This window comes from Netta rufina, assembly GCF_964035555.1.
Source record: "Netta rufina genome assembly, chromosome: 2".
Classification (NCBI taxonomy): domain Eukaryota; kingdom Metazoa; phylum Chordata; class Aves; order Anseriformes; family Anatidae; genus Netta; species Netta rufina.
In genome coordinates this window covers 60974206-61001870 of record NC_140124.1, presented here as the reverse complement: position 1 = coordinate 61001870, position 27665 = coordinate 60974206, and the positions used below count along the sequence as shown (strand labels likewise).

Below are 27665 nucleotides of genomic sequence, written 5' to 3'. Positions count from 1 at the left end.
AATTGCTTATGGGACTGTGCCAGATACCATGTTTTCATGTATCATCTGCAGGACCTTGGTTAGAAAACACAAAATCAAAGATCTGATATTGGCCATAGGACGAATTATTCTCCAGTGTGTGACAGTAATGAAACAGGAAATTCAATCTAGGCTTTCCTCTTCTCCAATTGCTCTTCCTGACCTTGCTCTCTCCACATAATCATATCTTTCCCTAATTCTAAAGGGGCTGTTAAAAGGCATGGACAAGTTATCTTAGAATTTGTTTTCAAATTTGGTAACTCAGAACTTTTTCTTAGTGGTAGGTTATGGGTATGAGAACATAGTAACTCCCTGGCTCCTGGCTGCTGGCCTCAGGATAATGTATCTCTACCACAAGATGAAACATGAAAATATAATAAGAAATATTCAAATCCTTAATTGGTTAGAGAAGCAACACAGCCAGATCTGTAAAGCAGACTTTGAGTCCACAAGAGATCTTCAGTTGAGGTGAACTGCGAACAAAACCCATTCCCAAGACTCAATATTCTAATAGTCCTAGTGACCACTTTCACATGGTTGCATTTTTTTTTACCATAAACCCTTGACCTTTGTAGAAAGACACTTATACATCTTGATTTTAATACAAGTTCCTCTAATTTATCAAACTGCTTGCAAAAACAAAATATTTAAAATATTTTCAAGTTCTTCTGGAGCACAGAAACTTCTGACAACCTTGTGGAAAAGTATAAGCGTTATAGATGTATTATATAGATGTATCCTAGGGAGGATGTATTGGTTTCCACATTAAATTAATATTTTGGTGTTGTAATCTTGTCTGTGATAGATCACACCTGCATTTCAGCCCACACTGGCTTTTACTTTGTCTCTGGTTTGGAGTGAATCTACTTTCTCTCCAGCTGTGGGAGTTCAGGTTCTTGGGTCCTTGTTCCACAAGTGTTTTAAGCTGCTGTTTGCAGCACTGCTGCTAAAAGAAACAGTTTCTCCTATCCTGTCTGGTTTCTTTTGCTTGTATTGACAGAGAAGTTTTTGCTGCTGGGCATGTACCAAACCAGGGAACTGACCAGGACTGGCAAAAAATAAGATCCCCATAAATTTAAACTAATTTGGTTTTCAGCCACCATATTGTTTCCTTGAATGCTGTTGGCTACCCAAGTGCCTGTACATAAGGGTGGGAAGAATGAGGGGGGTATGCTGTAGGTAGAGTGAGGCCAATCTTAATGTGTGTACAGAACTTCAGCGAGGCCATGTTATGTGACACCCATGGGACTGGGTAAGCACAGAGGTCTTGGGTCTCTATGCACTGGTGGCCTGGGGCTGGAACTTGAGTACAACCACCAGAGGCAAGAGAGACATGCTCAAAATAGACAATGTCCTTCATGAAAGATTCATGAAAAGAAAAATGGCAACTTTTATTTTTAAATGAAAACTGACCCATTTCTGAATCTCCCAACTCCTGAGCTGGTATGGTAACCTTGGGCTGTTCTTCCTATATTAACCCATGGGTATCTGAATTGAGAGAAATAGAAAAGAAATGTACATTGTATGCTAGAGCAGAAGTGTTCCAATATCTAAAAAATGTCTAGGACATCTACACTGACTTCAAAGGAATTTCGAGCACATCCTAAAACATTTGTTTAACAAAAATACATAAAGGAATAGCTTGAATGAGTAATATCAAGGAAGTAATGTAGGTTCTCAAAGGTATGTATACAGTATATTTACAAGGAAATGTTTTTGACATTCTGTTTTTCCTTTAGTAATATTAATAGCTATTGACCAGTTTTAGTCAACTGGATAGAAATCCAGGCTCAAAAGTTCACCTGATTTTAGGTGAACTAAAGGTTTCAAGGTTTTAAAGAATCTTTTTGCTTCCTTCTAAGAATGTCCTGTAAAAGAAATCAATCCAAGAGGTTTGTGCTTACTTGAAAAGGGAATGCTAGTGCTAATATTCTCTTCACAAAGATCTAGGATTTCTTTTAGGAAGGATTAGCCCCATGGCTTAATTTGCAGCCCTCCCACTCCTGTGTTTGTAGAAAATCGTTGATCTTCTTCCTGCTCCCAGAAAGAGGGATAATGGAAAGAGTGACATGCAAAGGCAGAAAAGCTGTCAATAATTTGTAGATAGACAACAAAAGAATCTGAAGTGTGTCTGATGCTGGTTTTTATGTTTCTTTTTCCTTGCTTCTCTCATCATGACGCCATCCAAAAGGGAGTTCAGAGCTCTGGTGATTGAGATGGTGTTAGCCACTGATATGTCCTGTCACTTCCAGCAAATCAAAGCCATGAAGAATGCTTTGCAGCAGCCAGAAGGGTGAGTCACTTCACAACACCATGCAGTGAGGGGCTGAATTTCAGCTGGTGCTTTGCCATTGTGTTTGCTTCAAAAGCACCTCTCCAGAGGCCCTCACTCTCTTTGATGTCCACATAAATTCTGTTTATGCTGTTGAATTTTGAATCAGTTCACTTAGGAATGGACTGGCATCCCTCTATACACAGGTCTGTGCTGGTGGACCAAAGTTGCAAAGGTTGGGATAAGCCTTCCTGGTAGTGAGTCTTTGAATATGACAGTAACTTCAAGGACATGATCAAGCTGAGTGTCCTCTATGTCTTGAGTATGACTCAAGGTTATAAGATCTGCAGAAATACAACTAATGCATTGTCCTTGTGTAGATGGTAGCAGATGCCACCACTGCAAGGGGCCTGCGCCATAACCAGAGACAAGATGAAAACAACCTGATAGGCACCAAGGGAAGGACTGGAATGTAACAGATGGAGCATTGTGTGAAAGGCCTTGCCCATGGCAGGGGGGTAGGAATTTCATGATCTTTGGTACCTTCCAACTCAAACCATTCTATGATTCTTCTTCCTAGTAAGACAGTGAGAGCTGTAGTATTTTGTCTACAGCCTTTTCTCATAAAGCTCCTTTTACGCTGCATCAAGCTCTGAGTGATGGTATTTTTTTTCACTCTAGACACAGATCTGTACAGAATCCCCCAGAATTATACCTATATCAGACCAGAGTGTGGCTAGCCACTTTGTCCTCACAAAAGATACAGCTCTTCCAGGTGTATCAGGCAATCAAAATTTAGAGTTAAAATCTTAGACTACCCATCCAAAGAAAACATTGTTTACTGGATTCTTGGGCTAGCCTCTCAGGTTATAGTTTTAAGAAATTGCCAGTCTTTTGCCTTCTGTGGAACCAGACACAAAAATCACCTTCTGACCTCACAGTAGTTTTCTAACAAGGAAACATCTACCAGTTACTGTGTAGAATCACCAGCGTCCCTGAGATCAGATCCTGTTTACTGCAGTAAAATGGTAGAGATTAAATTATCTTCTGAGCTGCATAAAATGCAGCCCAGATGAAATGGGAAATGTAGTGGCTCTTCAGGCCTGATTGTGCAGGCAAGTAAGCCTAGAAAGGAGCTCAGAAAAACTGAGCAAAGTTTCTCGTTGCGCTTCTTAATGTCTCTGTTCCAACAGGAATGGTATATGTTGGGGAAATAAGACAATCTTTCATAGTAGTCAGGTTTTAGTAACACAGGTATCACTCCACTAACATGGCCACATTTTCCTGTTTACGTGTGATTTTTGTTGTCATTCTCCACTGCAAGTGCAATTAACTTATTTGATCCTTTGGGTTTTCAGAATTGACAAGCCGAAAGCCTTATCACTGTTGTTGCATACAGCAGATATCAGTCATCCAGCCAAGGCCTGGGACCTCCATCATCGTTGGACCATGTCTCTGCTAGAGGAGTTCTTCAGACAGGTAAAGCTGGGGAATTTCCTCTGTGTTTTGGCAGCTCAGAGAGAATATGTAGTGTTGGGCAAGGAAGTAGGAAAATTTGAACACAGATCTTTTCCTTCTCTGATTTTCTCAAGAACCTTCTAAGTGATGTGAAGCTTTTTTGTCTGGCACCAGTAGCACTGCCTATTAAGATTCTTGGGAAGCTAGTGTCTGATACACTGCCTACAGATAAAGGCATTGTCTGCCTAGTAGAAATTCTGACTTGGGAAGCTAAACCAGGCTAATTACTTTTATAGGTTCAGTATGTGTTTCTAAATAGCAAAAGACAGAATATATGATGTTCTGCTTAGCTGTAAAACCCTAGAAAACAGATTCAGGTAACTGTACTTTATAGAGCTATACCTGTATTTTTGGGGTAAATGTGAAAAATCCATTGCCCTTTACATGAGGTGAATTGCCCCAGTTTATATCTCATAGTGGACCTCTGACTGACAGACTCACAAATCTAGATGAATCATTAAGCTCTATGTGATAGTTATAAGCTCCCCAAGTGGCTAAATGAAAGCATGTAAATAGCTGCCTTTAAAAAAAAAAAAAAAAAGTAAAACTAAACGGAGTGCTTAGGAATGTATGTGATACTTTTCCCCAATATGAATTAGTAAACTAAGCAGAAAATTAAGTGGTTTACTTCCCTCCAAAGTTCAATAACTTCATGTTTTATAGTAAATCTGAAAAAAAGCCAATTTTTAAAAAGTTTTAACAAGTTTTTAAAATGGTATCTGCTTTTAAAGGCATTGTGGGAATGCCTTCTTAATAAGGATATTGCAAAAAATTGCTTTGAAACGAATCCTTTAATTTGTTTTTCAAACCAAGAATGGGTTTACTAGGTGGAAGTAGGTAAATCATGCCTTCAGCTGTCCCTGCATTGTCACATGGGAGACTCATGTAAAGAGGATGATCTTCACATACATTTTAGGGAAGACTTTACCTCTGGGCATGTTTATTCTTTTGTCCCATGTTTATTCTTCTATTTTAGCTCAGAAGGGTACTAAATTTGATAAAATATACCATTGCTGAGTGCCCTAAAGATTGGTAAGGGAATTAAGATTAGCTAAATGTAAGATCACAAAAGCCCAAGTTTGGATCTGCTTTACAAGTGTAATAAAGACAAAATTATTATTTTATGTTTTCACAGGGATAATTTTCTTTCAGCCAACAAATCTTATGTTGTTTTTGAATGACAAATGTCTTCACATTTAGATAAAGCTTTATGTAAAACTTGCATTCTAGTTCCAAATTAAGACGCAGCATTAACTCCCTTTTTAGGAAAACCCTTAAACTTACCATGAAGTGTAGACTTAGGTTCATTGAAGTTATGTAATAGTAGGTAAATAAATGCATCCCTACCTGACAGCAGAAGAGCAACACACACTCTTTTCTGCATACAAGCTAAAAATTGCCACTAGCTAGAGGGGACCATGGGACTAAGAAGTTGGACTGGCTTCAGTTCAGGTATTTATTTTCTTACGCTCTTTAAGTGCAGATTATTTCCCATCCTTTCTGTTCTGTGCTTTATGAGACATAAAGCCTCGCTTAAACCATGTCAGTTCAGTTCCCCAGCCCTGTTGGTTTCCAAGTATTCTGTGATGTGACACAGGTCTTCCTACATGAACCAACTGTGCTGTAAGTGTGAATGCTGCTTCTGAATACTTTTATATATATATATTCAGCAGCTACAGTGAGCATGTCTCAAAGGAAACATCTTGTGTGTTTTACTTATGCAATTTAGCCAGCCATGAGGGATCTGCCCAAACAGCTTAGAAGTCAAGTATCTCTTTGAGCAGTCAGGAAGGCAGCTAGGGGCTCCCTGCTAAATAGAATTAGGCAACAGAATTAGGAGTGAGAGAAGACCTATGATTAGGTAAGAGCTGGCATTGAAAAATTCTTTCCTGAGAGACATGGCAGACAAAGTAATGGAAGGTTACTTTGAACTGTATTTGTGTTTAGTTTCTGTTTTACCTTGAATTTTGAACGTTGGACTCCTAACATAAAGCAGAATTGTGCCACAGTGGAAGAAAATTATTGTTTCACCCAAAATTCTAACAGAATTTATTCCACCATTTCATGTATGTTATATTAACAACAAAGAAAAGACACTTCTTATACCTACAGAAGTTATTCTCAGAACACTGGCATGAACTTCAGCACAGTTAAAGTGAGCTGCTGATTTAAGGAATTGATTCTCTAGTGTATATATATATATATATATATATATATATATATATATAAGTATACATTTAACAAGCTATTTAAATTTGTATGCTCACAGTGGATTACTGAAACTATGTCATCCTATGTGTCCTCTCAGCATAAAGCAATTTATAACAGACAATGTCAGTGTTTCCTTTGGACAAAAAAGTAATCTGCATTTGGCCAGCTATGAGTGAAATCCTTATCTGAAAAACAAAAAAAGTAATCTGCATTTGGCCAGCTATGAGTTAAATCCTTATCTGAAAAATGAAAAAAAGCATACAAACAAGTGCAAATCCTGAAAGATCATCCTGACACTGATGTTTTCTCTTGAAAGGTTTGTTCCAAGAAGTGAGTTTTGCTGTGTTCTCCAGAGAGCTACAGTGAGAAGTGTTTTTGTGCTCAAGTGGGTGTTTAATTGGTTCATGGAAGTACCAAACAAGCAGGGAAAGCTCTGAGGAAAGATTCAGTAGAGTTAAGATGCTCAATTTACAAACTTCTCCTTGTACAGCTACTTTTCCAGCCAGACTCAATTGTCCACGAATAATTTGTGTTTAAGAAACATACACACATATACAAAACCCACTTCACTAGAGAAAGTAAAATGTGTGGCTTTTACAGCAATGACCTAAGATATCAAAGTTCAGCGTGTCTTGTCTAGTTCTAATTTATTCTCAATTTTGTTTCTCCAGGGTGACAAAGAAGCAGAACTAGGGCTTCCTTTCTCTCCATTGTGTGACCGCAAGTCTACGATGGTTGCTCAGTCTCAAATAGGTATGTCCCTTTTGGTTCATCCTAAGATTCTTCAACAAACAAAACTTATTCTTCCCTGTGGGGCTAAGATCACAGTGATCATTTGAAACGAGGTTAAAGAGAGGAAATAATAAAGTGCAATGGTGTTATTTTCTCCAGATCAACAGTTCAAAGCTGAGGAGACATTAAATTTATGGTGATGGATCTATGCAGTAAATGAGTTATCTCTGATCTGACTGCAGGGCTGACTGCAGTGCCCAGTTACGACACTACTCTGTGGTTTTCTGAGCTGTGGATAAGAGGTGTGCATGGCAACATGTTATGATATGAGTATCGTTAGTGGATGTGGAAACCTATTATCAGCCCTTTTGATGACCTGGGCAAAAACTATTGCTTTTTTAAAATTTCGTTTATTCCTTCCACTTTTTCACTCCAATTGCTCCAAGCCAACCAATATTTTGTACTGAAGCGAAGCAAACAGCAAACCTTTTTCAACTCCATCCATTCAGAAGCAGATATCTTTTTACAGACTCACTGGTAGTGCTTTGTCTACCTCTCACAGAGTCAGAGAATCAGAGAATGGTAAAGACTGGAAAAGACCTCTGGAGGTCATCTGATCCAACCCTCCTGATCAAGCAAAGACACCTAGAGAGGGTTGCCTGGGACCATGTCCACATGACTTCTAAAGATTTCCAAAGAGGGAGACTTTACAATCTCTGTGAGCAACCTGTGCCAGTGTTCCATCACCTGCACAATAAAGAAGTGCTTCTTGATGTTCAGACAGAATGTCTCATGTTCCTGTGTGTGCCCATTGCCTCTTGTCCTAGCATTGGGCACCACTGGCAAGAGCCTGGCTCCATCCTCTTTGCACCCTTCCTTCAGATGCTTATAGGCATAGATAAAATCTCCCCGAGCCTCCTCTTCTCCAGGCTCAACAGTCTCAACTGTCTCAGCCTCTCCTCATAGCAGGGGTGCTTCAGTCCCTTGATTATCTTGGTGGCCCTCCTTTGGACTCTTTCCATTATGTCCAGGTCTCTCTTGTACTGGAGGCCCCACAACTGGACACGGTACTCCAGGTGCAGCCTCACCAATGCTGATTAGAGGGGAAGGATCACCTCTCTTGACCTGCTGACAATACAACCTAATGCAGCCAAGACTACCCTTAGCCTTCATAGCAGCAAGGGCACATTGCTGATTTGTGTTCAACCTGGTGTCTACCAGGTATTCTAGGTCCTTTTCTGCAAAGCTGCTTTCAAGTTGTGTGGCCCTCAGTGCATACTGGAGCCTGGGGTTGTTCTTCCCCAGGTGTAGGACTTTGCACTTCTCCCTATTGCACTTCATGAGATTTTTGCCAGCCCCCTTCTCCAGCCTGTCAAGGCCCCTCTGGATGGCTGCATGGCCCTCTGGTGAGTCATCCAGTCCCCCGTGTTTTGTGTCATCTGAGAATTCACTGAGGGTTCACTCTACCCTACTGTTTCCTCCAATTATTGAGTGAAAAGTGGGAGGATATGGCAACAAGTCTGATATCTGGGGACATGTCAAGAGGAGTTAAGTGAAGTAAATACGTTCAGCAGGCTGGGAGCATAAAAAGAAAAATTTTCCAAAAGAAAAGGTGGATTTGTGGGTAGATTGTTATACCCAGAAAGCAAGTGAAATAGAGAGGAGAAGAATGTGATCAAACCTTGACTGGAGAATAGAGTATGAAGCAGAACAAGAGAAATATAATGCTGACCCTAAAAATGAAGGAACTGAGTCCAGAAGCAGGAAGAAAGTAAATGTATTCAATGGAAACAAACAAAAAATTTGAAGTATGAAATTTCTCAGCTGTCTCCTGAGCTGTAAAGAGCTGGCCAAAGAATAAAACAAAGATATTCCCAAACTTAAGAAAGCTCAGATGCACATCTGTGCCTCAGAGCTGTTTTTTTTTTGTTGTTGTTGTTTGTTTGTTTAAAATTATTTCATTGTTGCTGTTAGGCAAGCCATTCTCTGAGGGGACTCCATCCCAGATTTTTGTGGCTCTAAAAGTTTAGGCAGTTCAGCCAAGAATCTGAACTTGAAAAGCCCTGCACAGGCCTAGCTTAGTTGCCAAACGTGTAAGAGCGTACCCCTTCCTAACAGTAACCCAAAAAAGTGGGTATAAGTGTACAGCACAATGCAACTGCTGAGGTAATTTGTGTTTTGTAGTGAGCTCTGTGGAGGGAAGCAGCAGCAAACTTTGAGAGTTAGTCTCGGTTAAAACCCATATTGAGGACGTCTGGGCAGACTATACCAGCTGCTGTGCTATGGGAGAAGACAATCCCTCTTCTTCTGGCTCATGTGGAGGAAAGGGCATGTAGAGACATCTCTTTCATACTGGTTCTAGCAGCTTTCAGTTATGTCCCTCACTCCTTACAGAGAAGAGGAGCTGTGCTTCCCATGCAGCCCCTTCCACATCCTGGTGTATGGTTGCAGTGTACTTGGAATACTATTTGCCTTGTTCTCTTCTGTTATGCTTCTTTGTCTGGAAGGCCAGGAGAACCAAGAAACTTCTACACCGATGCACCTTGTGTCAAGGGGATCGAGTGCACCCTCAGTAAGTTTGAAGATGACACCAAGTTAGGTGCGTGTGTCGATCTGCTCGAGGGTAGGAAGGCTCTGCAGGAGGATCTGGATAGGCTGCACCGATGGGCTGAGGTCAACTGCATGAAGTTCAACAAGGCCAAGTGCCGGGTCCTCCACCTGGGGCACAACAACCCCAAGCAGAGCTACAGGCTGGGAGATGAGTGGTTGGAAAGCTGCCTGGCAGAGAAGGACCTGGGAGTATTGGTGGATAATCAGCTGAATATGAGCCAGCAGTGTGCTCAGGTGGCCAAGAAGGCCAACGGCATCCTGGCTTGCATAAGAAGCAGTGTGGCCAACAGGTCTAGGGAAGTGATTGTCCCCTCTGTACTCGGCTCTGGTGAGGCCGCACCTCGAGTACTGTGTTCAGTTTTGGGCCCCTCGCTACAAGAAGGACATCGAGGTGCTTGAGCGAGTCCAGAGAGGGGCAACAAAGCTGATGAGGGGCCTGGAGAACAAGTCCTACGAGGAGCTGCTGAGGGAGCTGGGCTTTTTCAGCCTGGAGAAGAGGAGGCTCAGGGGCGACCTTATTGCTCTCTCTAGAGGTACCTTAAAGGAGGCTGTAGCGAGGTGGGGGTTGGCCTGTTCTCCCACGTGCCTGGTGACAGGACGAGGGGGAATGGGCTTAAGTTGAGCCAGGGGAGTTTTAGGTTAGATGTTAGGAAGAACTTCTTTACTGAAAGGGTTGTTAGGCATTGGAATGGGCTGCCCAGGGAAGTGGTGGAGTCACCATCCCTGGAAGTGTTTAAGAGACATTTAGATGTGGAGCTTAGTGATATGGTTTAGTGGAAGACTTGTTAGTGTTAGGTCAGAGGTTGGACTAGGTGATCTTAGAGGTCTCTTCCAACCTAGATGATTATGTGATTCTGTGAAGCCACTGCAAAACTGAGGATGAAATAAACCATCACCAAGATAATTACACTTATAAAAGAGGCACTCCATCAGTTTGTAAAGAGAGATATATATAGTTAAATATTGTCACTATACTCAGTTTGTGCAGTTTTGTCATCCATTAACATTAATAGGGCACTGCCTATAAATCTTACTTTCTAACATTATAAAGTTTTAATTTCTCAGCCTGCTAAATATATTGGCATTATCTTTCTGTAACATCTCTTTTATTAAATCAAAAACTCTTACATTTTCTGCCTATCCGCTGAGGTAAGGCTTTCAAAGTTGTAGGCCAGATTCTCAGAGAAATAATCTGTGCTTATTCATTTATTTATCAGATTAATAGCCTGAACAGATTGTTCCCTGGAATAATAATTACTGCATTTCTTTGTAAAAGTTCCTCTTGAATTCGAAATCATGCCATTATCTGTAGCAAGCAGCCTTGAATTTCTACAAATAAAAACAATCTGTCCTTTGTGAAATGAAATGGTGCTTTTGGCTCTGAAAAGGGCAGATCCTAGAAATCTTGTTCTGGGGGCTTGGCGAGTTTGTAGTTGCTTGTTTGTTGCTCAATGGTCAATTGGGCAATGGGCAAGCATTTTTATTTAAGAAAGTTCTTCTCAAATGAAGACAGAAGGCTTTGCTGTATGCACTCTTTCCATGAAAATGGAGCAATTGAACAACCAAAATTTCCTCAAAAGAAAGAATGTCTCATTCATTTGTTGCTTAAATTTGTAAAGAAATTGTTCAGTATTTAAACTCATAATTTAAAAAACAAACATAAAATAACGAACCTTGATTTAAAACCAACTAATGCTAATGACTGGTTGATCATATTTTTTCTTCTTCAGTAAAATGGTTGAATTACATATTTCTGTACCCCAGTGAGGTACAGAAGACAGGAGATTTCTCTGTCCAGAAGTCAGGCTGCTGACCGGAGTAGGAGAGGCACAGAGTTTGGAAACAAAACCAGGCCCAGACTTGTATTTCCACACAAGAATATCAGGAGTTAAAACATCTCTGTCTATCTCAGACTGTAGCAAGCTTGTTTGATGGGAGATCAGCCTCTCTTGCAGCTAATAAATGTAGCAGCATCCTTTTATTTTTGTCCATTGACTAGAAAGAAAGAGAATTACAGCTTCAGAAAACATTGAATAAAGACTGATGAATGAATGATTCTGGTTTGTTTGTTTTGAGATGGGCTTTAGGAAAACTATTCTCTAGTCAGTGTTTGCCGTGGTGGTGTTTTTAGGTGGATTGAATGAACTCTGCGTAGGTGCTTGGAATGACCTCCTCAATGTGATGTGTTAATTAGTAAAATCATCCTAGTCACTAGGATACAGAAATATTTACCACACTCATTCTATAGACAAAGAAGTTGATGAATAGGTCATTAGCATTAGCATCAATAGGTTTTAAAACCCAGGTTCATTACTTGATCTTTTTATTTTTTATTTTTAGTTAGCAAACTAAATCACACTTAAAGTACAGTGTCTTCAGGTAAAAAGAGAGACTGGGGTGGTTGTGCTTGGGAATATGATTTAAGTTACATAATTACTAATAAAGTCCCAAGTTCTGTTTTTATGATAGCAGACTGTTTCCGAATTTTATTTTAATTCCTATTTAAAGATAACATAATAGAATAACTTATTCAGGCTATAGAGGAAGAAATATCACACACACTCTGCTTCGGTACAGAGATAATTATATTACCCTTGTTTCAGTGTTACCATAAAAAGTTATACATCTTCAAGTTTGTTCACCTGTTGTCCCTTGTGCAATGTCTGCCTGCATTTGTTAATGAGATGCAAGACTTCTCCCAGGGAAAGCTCATTTCTTAGATCTAACACTTAAAACTGGACTTTGTTTTTATGCATGAATGGCAAGTATCTCAGTAACTGGATCCCACCACTCCATTGCTGAAGTTAGTGACAGTCATACACATGATATCAGAGATTTGCGTGTCTCAGGGTTGTTAGTGGTGATGAAGCAATTGGCAGTGGTATTACTTGCCAAGCAGAAGTGATAAGATGGATAAGATATGATGGGTTGGATTTCTTTGGTCATTAAGAAGTAAAAAAAAAAAAAAAAAAAATGGAGAATACAAGAGATGTATAGACAGGCGGACACACCCACATGTAAATAAAATTCTCAGTATCCTCAGGGTCCCTGTGGCACATTTAATACTTTTCTCAGTTAGTACAATTTCCAATGTTTATAAAAATTGTATGAAGTTTGCTAGGGTTATCTGGATTGTGATCTAGTACATAGTTTCCTGTTGTGGCTTCATATTGCATGCATTTCTGATTAACACTCAGAGAGGAAGGGAATTATTTTTCCATAAGTTTGAATAGATAAGACTGTCCCAGGGTCATGGAGGAACATGATTCAGATGTTCAGATAAGACCAAAGGTTTGGTATTGCACAACATTTTCCCCCCAGTTTACACAATACTGTGTAATATACAGAATATACAGAACTTGCAAGTTATGCTTTATTCAGGCTAGACATGAAAATACACTTAATTATCCATCATTTTAGAAATATAGTAAAAATCACCCAATAGAAATGGAACTGGAAGGATGTTCAACTCCTTTGCACTCTATTGTGTGTCTCAAAGCATCTGAATATGCAGGTGCCTGGCCCATGAGGTCTCTTCTTTTACTGTTCTGTTATCACCCAGAATCACCAGTGTGTGCTGTAACACATCATGATCCAGTCAGAGAGATTTTAATTGTAGGAATGTCTAATTAATAGTTAATAATTACCAAATCTTTAAAAATGTAAATTGATAATCTTTTCCTAGAGGATCTACTACTCTATTTTAACTTCATGGAAAATTCTCAGCCAAACCCCACGTTGAATTGGAAGCAATCTCAAAACTGTATGGTAGCAATTTAGAGAAGTATATTTGATAATGAAGTTGTAAAGTATCTGTGGATGGACTGAAAAATCTGTAGTTTGCATGACTTATGGTGGAATTCAGTATGAATGATGATGGAATGTGGACAGTGTTAACCCTTATACCACTCTATATGAGCATCATTGGGAGATTCAAATTAATAAAGAATAAATGTTATTAAAAATCAGTACACCATAGGGTGGGGTTGAAGACTGAAATGTCTTACTCTTGTGGTTGTTTCATACTGGCAAAACGGGGCAGAATTAAGATAATTTAGCAATGTAGTGTCTGTTCCATAGACATACATAGTACTAGAGCAAAAATTGGTGCTTTAGGCCCCAGAGCTAACACAGAACAGGAAACCATGGCCTGAATGATTTTTCCTCCCATCATGGGTAACAGTGCCGTGGTCATCCAGTGTAGAATAAAATAAAAATACTGCAGGTTCTCACACATCAGTAGCCACTAAAAGCCCAATACCATACTTCAGGTCCAGAAGGGAAAGAACTGAATCACCTTAAGAGATATTAAGGACATTGGCTACCTATAGCACTAAGAAATTTGCAAAATGAAGTGTTAAGATGAACATAAAAAATAGCTCTTGCCCTAAGTAAGGATTTGTGGGAAGGCCCCTCACTCTCACATTTTATCTGCACAACTTGGATTTTCTTTCATCTCTTGAGTTTGTGGCCACAGGGCCCTCTCGTCTGCCCTTCCCAACATTCAGATCAGAATTGTGTCCATCTCTGCCAAACTGTATATTGAAGTAGAAGTGATTTGGTCCTTTTTTTTTTTTTTTCTCATGTCAAAAAATGGGTGGAATAGCAATCAGTAACAATATGCAAGGTGAGCACTGAGAAGAGAATATTCCCAGCAACCTACTGATATGCAGTAAGGGAAGTGTGTATACAACTCCACACCAGCAGAGCTTACCAGTATTATTCCTGTTATATAAACTTTCTGCTTTTAGAGATTTCATTTCTCAAACTGGGTTTTAACCAAATCCGTTAAGAATTTGGCTTAAATATCACACTCCTCATATGAAACAAATTCTGATGCATCTGTTTGTGTTCTGATTTGCAAAGTTCTTTCCAGTGTTTAAGGAGGTACCTTTTATTGTTTGCTATACTGAAGCTTCTGGGTCAGGGGTTGACATGTAACTCCGTTTTTGTCTTGTAGTATTTGCTGGTCCCTCTTTCAGTGAAGTATAATTTATTATGGTTAGGTTGTCTGTGAACACTGAAGCAGTGCCTCCACAGAAATCCTTCTTTCACCTGCTTGGCTGTGCTTACATTTCTGATCAGGTTTCATTGATTTCATCGTGGAGCCCACTTTTACTGTGCTAACTGACATGACTGAGAAGATTGTGACACCGCTCATCGATGAAGCTTCCCGCTCTGGCATGTCCGGGTTCAGGCGTTCCAGGTAAATTATCACTCATCCTCTCCCTTCAATCCACATCTGTTGCTCTTGCACTCAGCTACCCTGGTTTTCCCTCTGTACTGTATGTCAGCTGTGTGGTTTAAAGCCTGTTGTCCACACTGCCAATAAATACCACAGCTCACCTTGTGATGTGATTGTGTTGCAGGGGAACCCCAGCCCAAGGCAGGGCAAAGAGGGGGGCTGGCATAAAATTAAGCCATGCCTCCAAAGGCAGCAAACACAAATGGTTGTAGCCATTTGTAGATCAGGTAAACTTTAGTGCTTTCTCAGTCACTAATATCAAAGAGAAGGTAGTGAGTGTCGCTGCGAGGCACTCATTACTACATGTTAGAAGTATAGAAATACAAAAGAGAAATGGGAAGTATCTGCACACTTGACTGACATCATTTAGGGTTAGTGAATATTTAGGTAGTGAAGATGCACAACAAAAATAATCTAGGCAACACTTTGAGTGATTCTTTTTCTAAGGGACTTTGGATACCAAAAATAATAATAGAAAAGCTGCCCTTTGTTTCCAATACTGGCTCAGATTGTGCTGTTTGCTTTAACATTGATTGCTCTGGGGTGGGAAGGAGGGGACTATGAGAGAGAACATATTAAAGCTTATCTTTATTTTTTTATGTTTGACTCTGTTAAGTTATCCAGACTTACAGTAATGATTTCTTCTTAGCTGTATTTGGGTGTATAAGCTACTGATTTCTGCTGTGTTTTGTGATGTTGTGTCCCAGTCTGAATAGCATTAGTCCCTCTGATGTTAAAAGATCAAGTGTCAAGAGCACTGGGTCAGAAGGAAGTGCCTCACTCAACTGCTCCATACTCACTGTGGACTTCAAATGTTTTAAAGCCACCTGGACTGAGGTGGTGCAGCAGAACCGGGAGAAATGGAAAGCGCAAGCCACCAAAGGTAACAGCCAGAATTCTTAGTGAAAGAATAAAAATTCTTTTGACCTATTCTTCTTCAAGCTCTTCTTCAATCAAATTATTCTCCAAGTAAGCACTGTTAGTTTGAAAGAATCTGCTTTTCAAGGTCAACAACGTACAGTGAATTCAGAAAGATAGGGATATTGTGACTCATCTGTGCCTTATATGCTTCTGTGTAAGTGTATATAATGAGGAGGATTTGGACAATGGGAGGAAAAAGAAGAAACTGTAAGGGAGGTCCCCTAAAGTCATGAGTCAGACTCAGAGTGAGTGCAAAAATAGCTGTAAAAGCATTTTTAGAGATAGGTTATCAATTGTTCACTGTTAAGTTTGAAAGGAATATGAACGATACTTCAGGGGAAAAGGCCAACATATTCTGGATTCACATCCGGCTTCATATTTGTACCCATAACATGGATGAAGAATTAGGAAGTATGCTGCATATGCTCACGATGTCATGAATCTGTGCAGAACTGCAGATATTTCAGAAGAATATGAGAGCTGTGTTGTCTGCAATCTGACCAGCAGTCTATATCATTATTCTACGTGGGGGGAAGCCAAAAAAAAAACAAAAAAAAATTGAGTAATTTAAGCTTTAGAACAAAAGAAAGCAGAATGTGTTGCTGGTTAATTTTTTTTTTTATTTATGAAATTCTTCATGATACAATGTCCCCTCTGAGCTGAATTCATGTTACTGAACTCGTTATTTAATTAAATTGTTGTATTTCATGTAAATAGAAGGAGTTTGATTTCAGTATTTTATGTGGCTCTGTCTTTAGAGCTGATGGAAAATTTGGCTTATTTGTTATTGTTTCATCTGCCAGAGCAGATTGCTCCTCTCCAATTGAAAGGCTTGTCTAAAGGTACAGGAAAGCACATATTCAAAATTAAATTTTCCTGGGTGACTAAAACTTACCATTCAGGAAAAGCCTTTCTAGACATTCTATGAAAATAAAAACAAAAGTATAATTTGAAATCTCCTTATCTGTTATTTCTAAATACTTTTTAGGTTTTAAATTGATATTCACTATTTTACCTTTCTTTTTGGACCAAACAAATTACAGCTAATCAAATAAGCAAAGCATTTAATACGGTCACTGTATCAAAGTATGAGTGTTAAGTGAATGATGCTGATATAGCTAACTGTTTTGAAGTATTTCACTTCAACATGAGCTGTACATATTTGCTTATCTACAGAGGATCTACTAGATAAAAATTCTACCTGCAAATGAGACCTATGGGGAAATAAATAAATAAAACAAATAGAGAGAGTAGATCATAATAGGTTCTGGATATTTTACTTTTAAATGTGCTTTGTACCCACTTGCAGTGACTGCTTTGCATAAAGACTTTTTTTGTAAATGTGTACATGTAAATGTCAAGGTATGATTCAAGTGGATGTGCACACATTACTTAAGTAATGCTACTACTGATAATATGCCTTAACAAAGTATTTCATATTCTTTATTTACAGATTACCCTGCCAGTAAGTGTTTGGTTATTAATACTTTAGCTGGAGAGGAAAATGTTTTATTTTTAAGTACCTCATAAGAAATAATCCTTCTAGCAGATCCTGAAGATAGAGTCTATGAAACAATTAGTTCACATCAAAGTGGAGCACACACTAGTCTGCATTATTAGACATGGGGGACCCTTAAGTAAGGCATTTTATCTTTACCTTTCTGACAGCCCTTAGCCCAGAATTGTTTATTAACTTCGCTTTTTTTAACCAATCTTCATCACTGATAGCTCTGATCAGAGACCTAGTTTATGGGTTAAATGACAGGAGATTCAGAAAGCATAATCAGCTTCTTTTTATCTGAATTCATAGACATTCAGATAATTTCTATGTTTTTGGGTGCATTTAACAATACAGGCATGCCTAATTTTTTTATCCTGAAAGATATATATAAACATAAGTCTTAGCATGCTTTTGGATGGTCTGTGGACTAAGAAACTCTTCTTGGACTCCAGAGCCCTTCCATCAAAACCTTTGCTCACCTGCTGTCTTGCTCCTGACTTGCAGCAAGTCTCTGAGCCCTCCTCCAGCTGCCTTGCCTATCTGAGCCATATGCAGCAGGGTCTTCCATACACTAGGACTTTCAACTGCTGACCCCTGTCAAACCAAAGTCTAGCAATGTATCAAGGTGCTCTGCAAATATAAAAATAAGAATTATTATTAGCCGGCAGATAAAGCGTTTAACTGTTGATTGACAGAAAATAGCAACTGGGAAGGAAAAAAATATTATCATCATCATCATTATTATTATTGCTGTTGCTATTATTTTTGTTGTTATATAATGTGTAGAATATGGTATTCCCTTTGGTAATAGCATTGTCTCTAGATGTATCAGTGAATCAGTGAGCTATTTTATCCCGAGTGTGGTATTTATAGAAAATGTCTTGGACTGTGTGGGCAAAGTAAGTAGGTTTATTACTGAGCTCTTTTGCTTAAAGGATCTTCATTAAATAGATACAAATTAAAACCTGGAATAAACAAACACCCTGATGTGCAAAGCACCATGTGGATAAAGTATTTTCTGACACTAATTTTGGCAAGAGGCACTCATCAGTTTGACCTCAGTGCCAGGGAAGCTCATGGAGCAGATCCTCCTGAGAGTCATCACACGGCACTTGCAGGGCAAGCAGGTCATCAGGCCCAGTCAGCATGGGTTTATGAAAGGCAGGTCCTGCTTCACGAACCTGATCTCCTTCTATGACAAAGTGATGCGCTGGGTGGACGAGGGAAAGGCTGTGGATGTGGTCTACCTTGACTTCAGCAAGGCTTTTGATGCCGTTTCCCACAGCATTCTCCTCAAGAAACTGGCTGCTCTTGGCTTGGACTGGCGCACGCTTCGTTGGGTTAGAAACTGGCTGGATAGCCGGGCCCAAAGAGTCGTGGTGAATGGAGCCAAGTCCAGTTGGAGGCCAGTCACTAGTGGCGTCCCCCAGGGCTCGGTGCTGGGGCCGGTCCTCTTTAATATCTTCATCGATGATCTGGACAAGGGCATCGAGTGTACCCTCAGTAAGTTCGCAGATGACACCAAGTTAGGTGCGTGTGTCGATCTGCTCGAGGGTAGGAAGGCTCTGCAGGAGGATCTGGATAGGCTGCACCGATGGGCTGAGGTCAACTGCATGAAGTTTAACAATGTCAAGTGCTGGGTCCTGCACCTGGGGCGCAATAACCCCAAGCAGAGCTACAGGCTGGGAGAGGAATGGTTGGAGAGCTGCCAGGCAGAGAAGGACCTGGGAGTGATGGTGGATAGTCGGCTGAATATGAGCCAGCAGTGTGCTCAGGTGGCCAAGAAGGCCAATGGCATCCTGGCTTGCATAAGAAACAGTGTGGCCAACAGGTCTAGGGAAGTGATTGTCCCCTCTGTACTCGGCTCTGGTGAGGCCGCACCTCGAGTACTGTGTTCAGTTTTGGGCCCCTTGCTACAAGAAGGACATGGAGGTGCTTGAGCGAGTCCAGAGAAGGGTGACGAAGCTGGTGAGGGGCTTGGAGAACAAGTCCTACGAGGAGCTGCTGAGGGAGCTGGGCTTGTTCAGCCTGGAGAAGAGGAGGCTCAGGGGCGACCTTATCGCTCTCTAGAGGTACCTTAAAGGAGGCTGTAGTGAGGTGGGGGTTGGTTTGTTCTCCCATGTGCCTGGTGACAGGACGAGGGGGAATGGGCTTAAGTTGCGCCAGGGGAGTTTTAGGTTGGATGTTAGGAAGGACTTCTTTACTGAAAGGGTTGTTAGACATTGGAACAGGCTGCCCAGGGAAGTGGTGGAGTCACCATCCCTGGAAGTCTTCAAAAGACATTTAGATGTAGAGCTTAGGGATATGGTTTAGTGGGGACTGTTAGTGTTAGGTCAGAGGTTGGACTCGATGATCTTGAGGTCTCTTCCAACCTAGAAATTCTGTGATACTGTGATTCTGTGATCCAGCAGTTCTGTAGCAAGCCCCAGCCTCCTGAGCTTTTTCTTGTGGTTCACGTGCAAAATGCAGATTTTTTTTCAGATCTTCAAATGAGAGAGAGCATTGTAAATACCGTGAGACTCCAGGGAAAATATAAACATACATAGCTGGGCTATATCTATGGCAGCTACCATAGATTTTAGGAATGATTAACAAAGTGAGGGAGACTCATATCTAATTTAATTATATTTTCATGTGAGCCATAATTTATTCATTTAGAAATTAATTAACTTTAGCTGCTGGCAAGGAAATACAGATTGGCATTTCTTATAAAGATGACTTTCCCCCTTTCTCTCTTGTATTCCATTGGTACATTTTTCTCAAAACTGGTTCTGATTCACTTATCAGAAGAATTTGAGAAGACACTTGCAAATTCTTTTGTAATTTTTCCTTTGTATCTAAGACACTGCTCCTGTAAGGACCAAAACATCTTCCCTGTAGGTGTCAAGAATGCTTCCATTGGACTGATGTAGAATTTACTCATTGATTTGCAGGATCTGCTTGTCTGCTCATCAACTTACACAATCTCTCAGAAACCAGGAGATACATCTATCTGTGATTCCTATTACAAATATAGTGCAATTGGTTGTCCATGATGGGTTGACTGGTGGGCTGGGCTATTGCAGACCCTGAAATCTTGAATGCAGGCAATATGAGATATACTGAGCTGTCTAGTGCAGTCATATCTGAATGCTTAGACTCACTACAGATACAGATATGTTCTGAAGCTGAATAAGACTCCAAATTGAGTGTGTGCTAAGCTACGCAGTTGCTTTTACAGATTAATTCTTTAGTGATTGTTTAAAAGAGGGAGAAAATTATGGAGTGTCTGCCACAGAGGCTGTGCACACCCAGCCATGTTTATTAGCTTGAGGACTGTGCTGAGGGTCTGTGGTTGCATCCTGCCTTCCAGAGCAATGCAAGAAACCACACAGAGTTTATGGCTTGCAAGTGAGTCTGTGCAGGTTTGCTGTACCCGACCTGCACAAGAAATGTAGTACCTCTGTTATAAGTGTGTCCTGTTGTACTAGAACCCAAGATCTGGATATGAACAAGAACAGTAGCTTGAATGGGAGAAATTGGCTTCTGTCTTTTTTTTTTTTTTTCCTGAATGTTGTTTAACACCTGCTTTGGAGTTTATACCTTTGCATATTTCTGTTTAACTGCAAGACTTTTGGGGATAGCAGAGCAGGTACTGGTAGCAAGCAATATATTATTTTGCTAAGACAGTTCAGAGATGGAAAGAAATGATAACAGTAAACAGAAACTAAGAGCTTAGGAAGCTGGAAGTGGAAGCAACCTGGGACAAGCAGGAAAAAAGTGGATTTTTGAAGAACTGAGACTTTTTAAGAGCTTAGACTTACATGGTACAACATGAGATAAAATGTGGTTTGACTAATTCCTGTGTGTTAGGAATGGAGATAGATGTATCTCCTTGGTGCCCACAGAGCCTTACATAGCTGATAGATCCTTTTAATTTGTCTTTAAAAATTTTGAGGAACTGCCTTGTCAAAGGGGAACCTTATATGCTAAAAAAATGGTCATGAACAGGAGATACAGTTAGGCTAACATGGGATATCTTTTTTAGAGTACTTTCTTAAATATTCTCCTATGCTCTTTTTCCCTTGTCAAGCCAATTCGTATACTTAACTAAGTAAAGCTTGTTTGCATGTATAAAGCTGGAGTAGATTTAGATGTGTAAGTTGTATCCTTCTTGTCAAATTGACTGATAATCATGATTTCTTTTCTCATTTTGCTTCTCTCTTTGCTGAGGATGCAGAAGAAAAAGCTAAGAAAGAAACAGAGGAAAGTGTTCATCAGGGAACAGATGAAAAGAAAACAGATGAAAAGGATGAAAAACCAGCTGAAGATGCGACAGCAGCAAAGACAGAGAACAGCAAAGAAACAAATCCTGGGGAAAACAAAAATACAGATTCCAGTGAGAATTGTGTAAATGGGACTCAGCAAACTGGGATGAACAAACAAGAAGTCTCTCAAGGAAAAAATGCACCTAGGACAGATAAGGGGGTGGACTCTCATCAGACAGTGAGAGAAGAGAAACAGCGTGTCCAGAATGGTGAGTTCTCTTCTTCCACTGTTGAATCTAGCCCTAAAACCAGTATCACACCTCAGAGATGGGTGTAACTGGTGTCCCAAAAAAGGATGTTCCAGGACCCAGGGCCTTTTCCTAGAAGTTGGCGTAGGTATCTCCATATGGGAATTGGAAACTGTAAATTAACTCCCAAGTAGTATTCTTCCATAAAAGTTGGGGTTCGTCATATCTGTTCAGGTGCTTTTGGCAGAAAGGGCAACGTTTTCTCATGGAAGTGAAACAGCTTGTTTTGATACACACTTAAAAGCTGAAACAAATTGTCATGGTTCAAAGAACAGCTTCGCTACTTGGTTAACTGAAAGAGGAGATGGAGGACTTATGAATGCTTTTTAAGGCCTATTTAAGTTATCTTTTAACTGATTCTCAGGTGTAAATATGTTTTGGGACAGTAGATCATTCCCCCCATTCTCTACTTTAAGTGCTATTTTATTTATGTCTCCCTTACTCTATTAGGGCAAACATGAGCCTTTGAGATTCATTGTCAGAAAACTGACACCCAGTTAAAATAAAAATCGCATTTTAGACCCAAAGAAAGTTTGAAAAAAATGAAAATTGCATACCACATTAAAAGAAATGATTAGACCCATGAGAACAGATCAGTTGTCTCTTTCATTGTCTTTCTCTCCCCAGCTCCTGCTCCCTTAAGCCTTTAGCAAAAGATGGCAGTATACGTATCTTCTCATCAGTATGGTAGTGTCAGCCAGTCCCAAAACAGCAACACGTTCAGACTCAGAAGCATTCTCTTAGACAAATAAGCTGTCATACTCTGTTACATATGAGAATTTTTCTTAAGACAGTGTTATGCAGGTGATTAGGAATGGGCCACCCAAAGAGACAAAAAGGTTGGGGACATACAAAATCCCCTTTAGGTTGCAACAGGTTTTGCTTCTGAAATCCTTTGTTTTAGACACTTCTAACAATACAGGGACTAAGTGTACTCTAGTGATTTTGACAGTACCTATTTCTGCAATGTCTCTCTGCTGCAGGTGTCAAAAATGCTTGAAAGGAATTTTAATGATTTCTGAAAATTAGTGTCTTTCTCAGGAAAAGAAATTCTGCTCCTTAATTTATGGGAGAAGGCCTTTATGAGGTACAATCACTGCAGAGACTTTGGAGACTGATGAAATCTATCATTCACATCTCTAGGTTCACCACAGCTTCCTTTATTCTACGCCTATATGTTAATATCTCATTGTAAAGTATTCACCTTATTATTTCTCTGCCTTTGTAATTCCTTTCAGAAAGATCATTATGATCATCGTTTTGCACTGCTGCTGGCAATATGGCAGGGTAGATATTACAAAACTCAGAAGTCCCCTATTCATAATAAGATATTCAATGAAAGTTCAGAAATTTTGTCATCAGAGGAGTTTGAACTCTCTCTCCATCACTCACTGCCCTTGTGCTTTCTCAGAGACATCAAACTGGGAAATAATATACGTGTGTTCATCATCATTGCCTACACACACTTAGGGTCAAGCAACTTCTATAGCCAATGGTTAAAGAAAGCATTATTAGCTTATCATTACCATCTGCTGTATGACGGTGGAGGGAATGCAAGAGACTTCTGTGCTTTGCTAGGTACGGTTTCATTTCATTTCCTGAAGACAATGTACTTTTACAGGCCACCTTTTTCAAGCAGACACCTCAAACCTACTTGGAGCTGCTCATACATCTCTGTTCAGATTAAACTTTCCAAAGGAGCCTGAGTCAGTGGCAGTATGATTAGCTAAGGAGTTGCTGTCTGTCCCATCTTCCTCCTTACATTTTTCTCTCTCACACACAGTGACCTTAATAAGAAAAGCATGAAAGTTTTGGCTGTAAATGAGAACTGAACGGGACATGTTTTTTCCATCTTGTTAAATATTTTAAGATTTCAAAACCATTCTGTTATACTATGATAAAACTTAATTGGACAGTTATCAATTCTCTGTCATACAAGAATAACAATTATTCCAGTGGTTAGGGAACAATGTAGAAAAGAGAAACCTTGCTTCTCTACAATTTCTGGTTCTGGGGCTATTCCAAAAATAAATATTCATTGCCATAACTGTTTTGAAAGCAGATTGGGTCCTTTATAACATATCAATACCTATAATCTTGATCCAAAGCCCATGAAGTAGTTATAATAACAAAATAGTAATACAGCTGGAATAAGCATCACTTTAATATACCTATGCAATGTACAAGTCACATTTATAAAATTCTGAGGTGAGACTCATTACAGCTTTTTCATGTTGGTGTGTGGGTCACAAATTTACTGCTATTCCTTTCTGGGGGGAAGTATAGGATGCCTGCTCTCATTTGTGCAGGCTGCCATTCCTTCTCTGGACATCTGAAGGAAGGAGACCTTATTTGAAGCTGTTTAGACACAATAGCTAAATGAACCCTGTTCTACTAGATCTGTCCCTTTAAGTTATTTTTTATTTGCTCCTGCATTTGGGAACAAAACTTTCTCATTCAGTGAGGGGATGATCTAGGAAGGTCTGATGTGCTCTGCTGTATGACTAAAAGAGAATATAAAATGAGAAGGACTCTGACTAACCTTCCTGGCTTCATAAAATATACCCCAGCTCCAGCAGCCATTTTCACTCTGCATCAACAGTTGCAACACCAAAGACCTTGCTTTACTGGTTTGCTACAGACTCTAAAACCAGTGATCAATACTAGGATGCTCGTCTGTTCCCTGTTATCAGCATAAAAGGACCAACCTAAATGAGTCTGTGGATAAAGAAAACTGGTAAGAGAAAGTGTGACAAAATTATGTAGGACTGTTTGGGATATCTAAGGTTGTTCTTTAATGCAAAGATCTATGGTGAAGCCTCACAGGCTTTTACTCAGTCTTTTAAAAGCATATTTTTTCAGATTCCTGATTTTGAAGTGAAGGTGGTGTTCGTGTGTTTAATGGCCTACATGCAGCCAGAGGAAGTATGAGTTTGAATGTGCACTTAGCAGTGTTAACAGTTAGAATAAATTTAAAAGGAAATTGTGAAGCTTGATTTTCAGTAGGACTCGGAAAAAGTTTGCCTGGTGCATTATTCTATGATAATATGTTAATCATAGTTCATTGTGATGCTTTCTCCTAAGGAACATCTCTTTTTGATATTGCAATTTCATTGGGTTACAGACATTGATACACTATGGTCTGCATTATAATGCTTATAGTATTTCTTACTGCTTCTTTCTAGGTGAATTAAAGGAAGACAGTAAATCAGACAAAAATGATCAGTCTAATGTGGGAAATGAAACAAAGAAAACAGATGGTAAGGACTTAAAATTTCATTACATTTTGTCACCCATTTCTATACGCATTCTCTTGTTTTATAAACATCCACAGTTTATTCTAAAACCAAAAAGTTGTGTGGTAACCAGAAACAGATTTAACAGAAACAGCCATTAGAGCATTAGAGCATAGAGACAGAAACTATTGGGGCATTCTGGGCTAAAAATTATTTCTTTCAAATGCCTAGCACTACTTAGTTGCTCTGTTAGTAAACCACCTTCCTTATCAGTCAATTTCTTGCAGTGCCTTCAAGAAAAATCCTGGATTACTGCAGTTGCTCAATAGGAAACATGGGTTTGTGAGGTTCTATCTTTCTGAGCTTCTTTGGGCCAAATTCTGCTCTCAGTGAAGACAGGCTGCATGGGGGATGCAAAACACAAACCTAAGAAAAACCCTGCACAAAATGTCTCTGCTTTTTATGATTGCATGTTATATTACACTAATACAATCACAGAGCTTTCTTGACTTAATAGTCTGAGGGAGAATTTGCCAGGTGCTGTTGAACCACATTTACGGGAAACAAACCGGAATAAGCATAGAGGCCGTATTAAGGATGCTATGGGAAAGGAATATTGATAAAGTGCTGTTGAACTGAAGCAATCCAAGCTGTAGGACAGTTTCTTGGGCATCTGGAAATAATTTCACATAACCCTAAGCCTATTGTTAAGGTCCATAGATCTTTTAGTAGCCTCAGCAAAGGAGAAGAACAGCTATAAAGTCTATGGCAGGTCTCCTCTTCTGCACCTCCTCAGCTGTGCACCACCGGGCTATGAGGCAATATCTGACCCCTTATTGCTCCTGAAGTGATTGCTTAAGTATTGGATAGCAAAATAAATGGAAACAAATGTTAGAACTAAGATTTCCTTTCTATATGTCTCAGTTAAATCAACTGAAATACAGCTATCCCTAAACATAAATAGTTCAGTACTTTATTTTGTTGGTCAAGAAAAACAACCTCATTGTAAGCACTGCAATTTAGAATGGTGCTGTGTTTAGAATTATAGAATCATTCAGTTTGGTAAAGACCTCTAAGATCAAGTAGTAAAACCTTTAACCTAGTGCTAAAATCCACCACTAAAACATGCTATTAAGTTCTAAACCTACGTATTTCTTGAAGACTTCCAGGGATGGTGACTCATCCACTTCCCTGGGCAGCCTATTCCAATGCTGCACAACTCTTTCAGTAAAGAAATTTCTCCTAATACCCAACCTAAACCTCCCATGGCACAACTGGAGGCCATTTCCTCTCATCTTGTCACTTGGGATATAAGTCGCAAATCTCTTGCTAGTCTTTGCGTGCTGTTGGCTATTTAATGTCTGTTTGTTCTCTTGTAAGGACATTTTCTTCTCATCTCCTTAGGGAAAAGACCAATGCAATGGGACCAGTTGATTACCTTGAGTAAACAATTGTAACCAGGCAAAGATAATTTGTAGGCTGAATGTTTGTAAGTTTACTTATATTTCATTGTAAGAAATTACTTAATATTCTTATTCCTCTAGCAAAATGACAAATAAGAAGAAAATGTGATAACTCAAAAAAAAAAAAAGTAGAACAATTCATCCAGAAGTACGTATTAATTTCAGACACACAAATATATTTTATTTTATTTTATTTTATTTTATTTTATTTTATTTTATTTTATTTTATTTTATTTTATTTTATTTTATTTTATTTTATTTTATTTTATTTTTACAGAGCTCCCTTAGCAGCAATTCTTTAAGAAAACTCAATTATATTGTTAGAAAGTCATATTATTTACATACTTTAGATAAGTGTCTGTCAGGAAGACTGTCTTGAACAAGTACCTTTCACAATTCTTTCTTCAGGGATGCAGAAATTAAGAGCTCTCCAGGAGTTCATGAATATGTGCACTGCCTTATGTAACTATAATGGCCCCAGAAGGACCAGTGGGTAGAATGGCACCCCATTGCAGTGGGTGATGGCAGAGCAGAGGTTGTGCTAGAAGACTGCAGCCCTGGCAGGATGAGGTACATGCAGAAAGCTTGGAGCTTCTCTATGCAGGTGCAGGAGTATCAGCTTAGCCAGGAAAGTAGACCTGGGATCCCTAAATTTAATGGCCAAGTTAGCTTTGAAGTCTCGCATCAGGCTTTTGGAAAGATTAGAGGCATCTATTTAGTCAGGCTGGAAGACAAAGAGGTGAGTTTCATGCTGACTTCAAGAGTGAGGTTGTGAATTTGTTTACTTCCAATTTGCTAATCTTTGTGTGCTGTTAGTTATTTAATGACTGTTTTTCTCCCATAAGGAAATGTTCTGCTCATCCCCGTAGGGAAAAGACCAATGCAATGGGACCAGTTGATTACTGTGAATAAGCAACTGTAACCAAGCAAAGACAATTTGTAGGCTGAATATTTTGAAGTCAGAAACTGTAGAGAGAGATTATAACTAATGAACTCATTGACAAAAATAAGGGGGGAAAATTGTGAATGATGTGCCTTAAAGAGGAAAGAGTTAGGGAGGCACTTCTGTTTTGACAAATACTATAAAAGCTCTTCTGTCCATTGCTCTCTCCAGAGCAAATCTCCTTACCAGCCATGTGATGAGGGATGTGGAGAAAGGAACATTATCCATAGATCATATATAACTGTTTGCAGACTACTGAAATGTTTACCTAAACATGTGCTTTCTCACAAGCTGGTACATGGTCTTTCATGTGCTAGAAAAAAAAAAAGAAGAAAAATAAAGAGAAAGGGGAGGGAGAGGGGAGTTAGAAAGACAGAAGTTACAATTATAATTCTCCCACTACATGTAGATTGCATGTGGGTGAAATTCAGCCTGGGCTT

At 39.5% G+C, this 27665-nt stretch overlaps 1 protein-coding gene across 2 annotated transcripts in view; it reads left to right on the top strand.

Moving 5' to 3' along the window:
• The window catches only part of PDE1C (phosphodiesterase 1C), a gene marked incomplete at both ends in the record, with an annotated part of 314013 nt that overhangs the window by 257923 nt on the left and 28425 nt on the right, over nucleotides 1-27665 (top strand). For both annotated transcript variants that reach the window (XM_084282675.1, XM_084282676.1), the window contains 7 exons: nucleotides 2210-2311; nucleotides 3649-3769; nucleotides 6691-6772; nucleotides 14447-14567; nucleotides 15314-15489; nucleotides 21248-21544; nucleotides 24769-24843. In XM_084282675.1, coding sequence (XP_084138801.1) covers nucleotides 2210-2311; nucleotides 3649-3769; nucleotides 6691-6772; nucleotides 14447-14567; nucleotides 15314-15489; nucleotides 21248-21544; nucleotides 24769-24843 — 974 coding nt within the window. The remainder of the gene's footprint in view (nucleotides 1-2209; nucleotides 2312-3648; nucleotides 3770-6690; nucleotides 6773-14446; nucleotides 14568-15313; nucleotides 15490-21247; nucleotides 21545-24768; nucleotides 24844-27665) is intronic.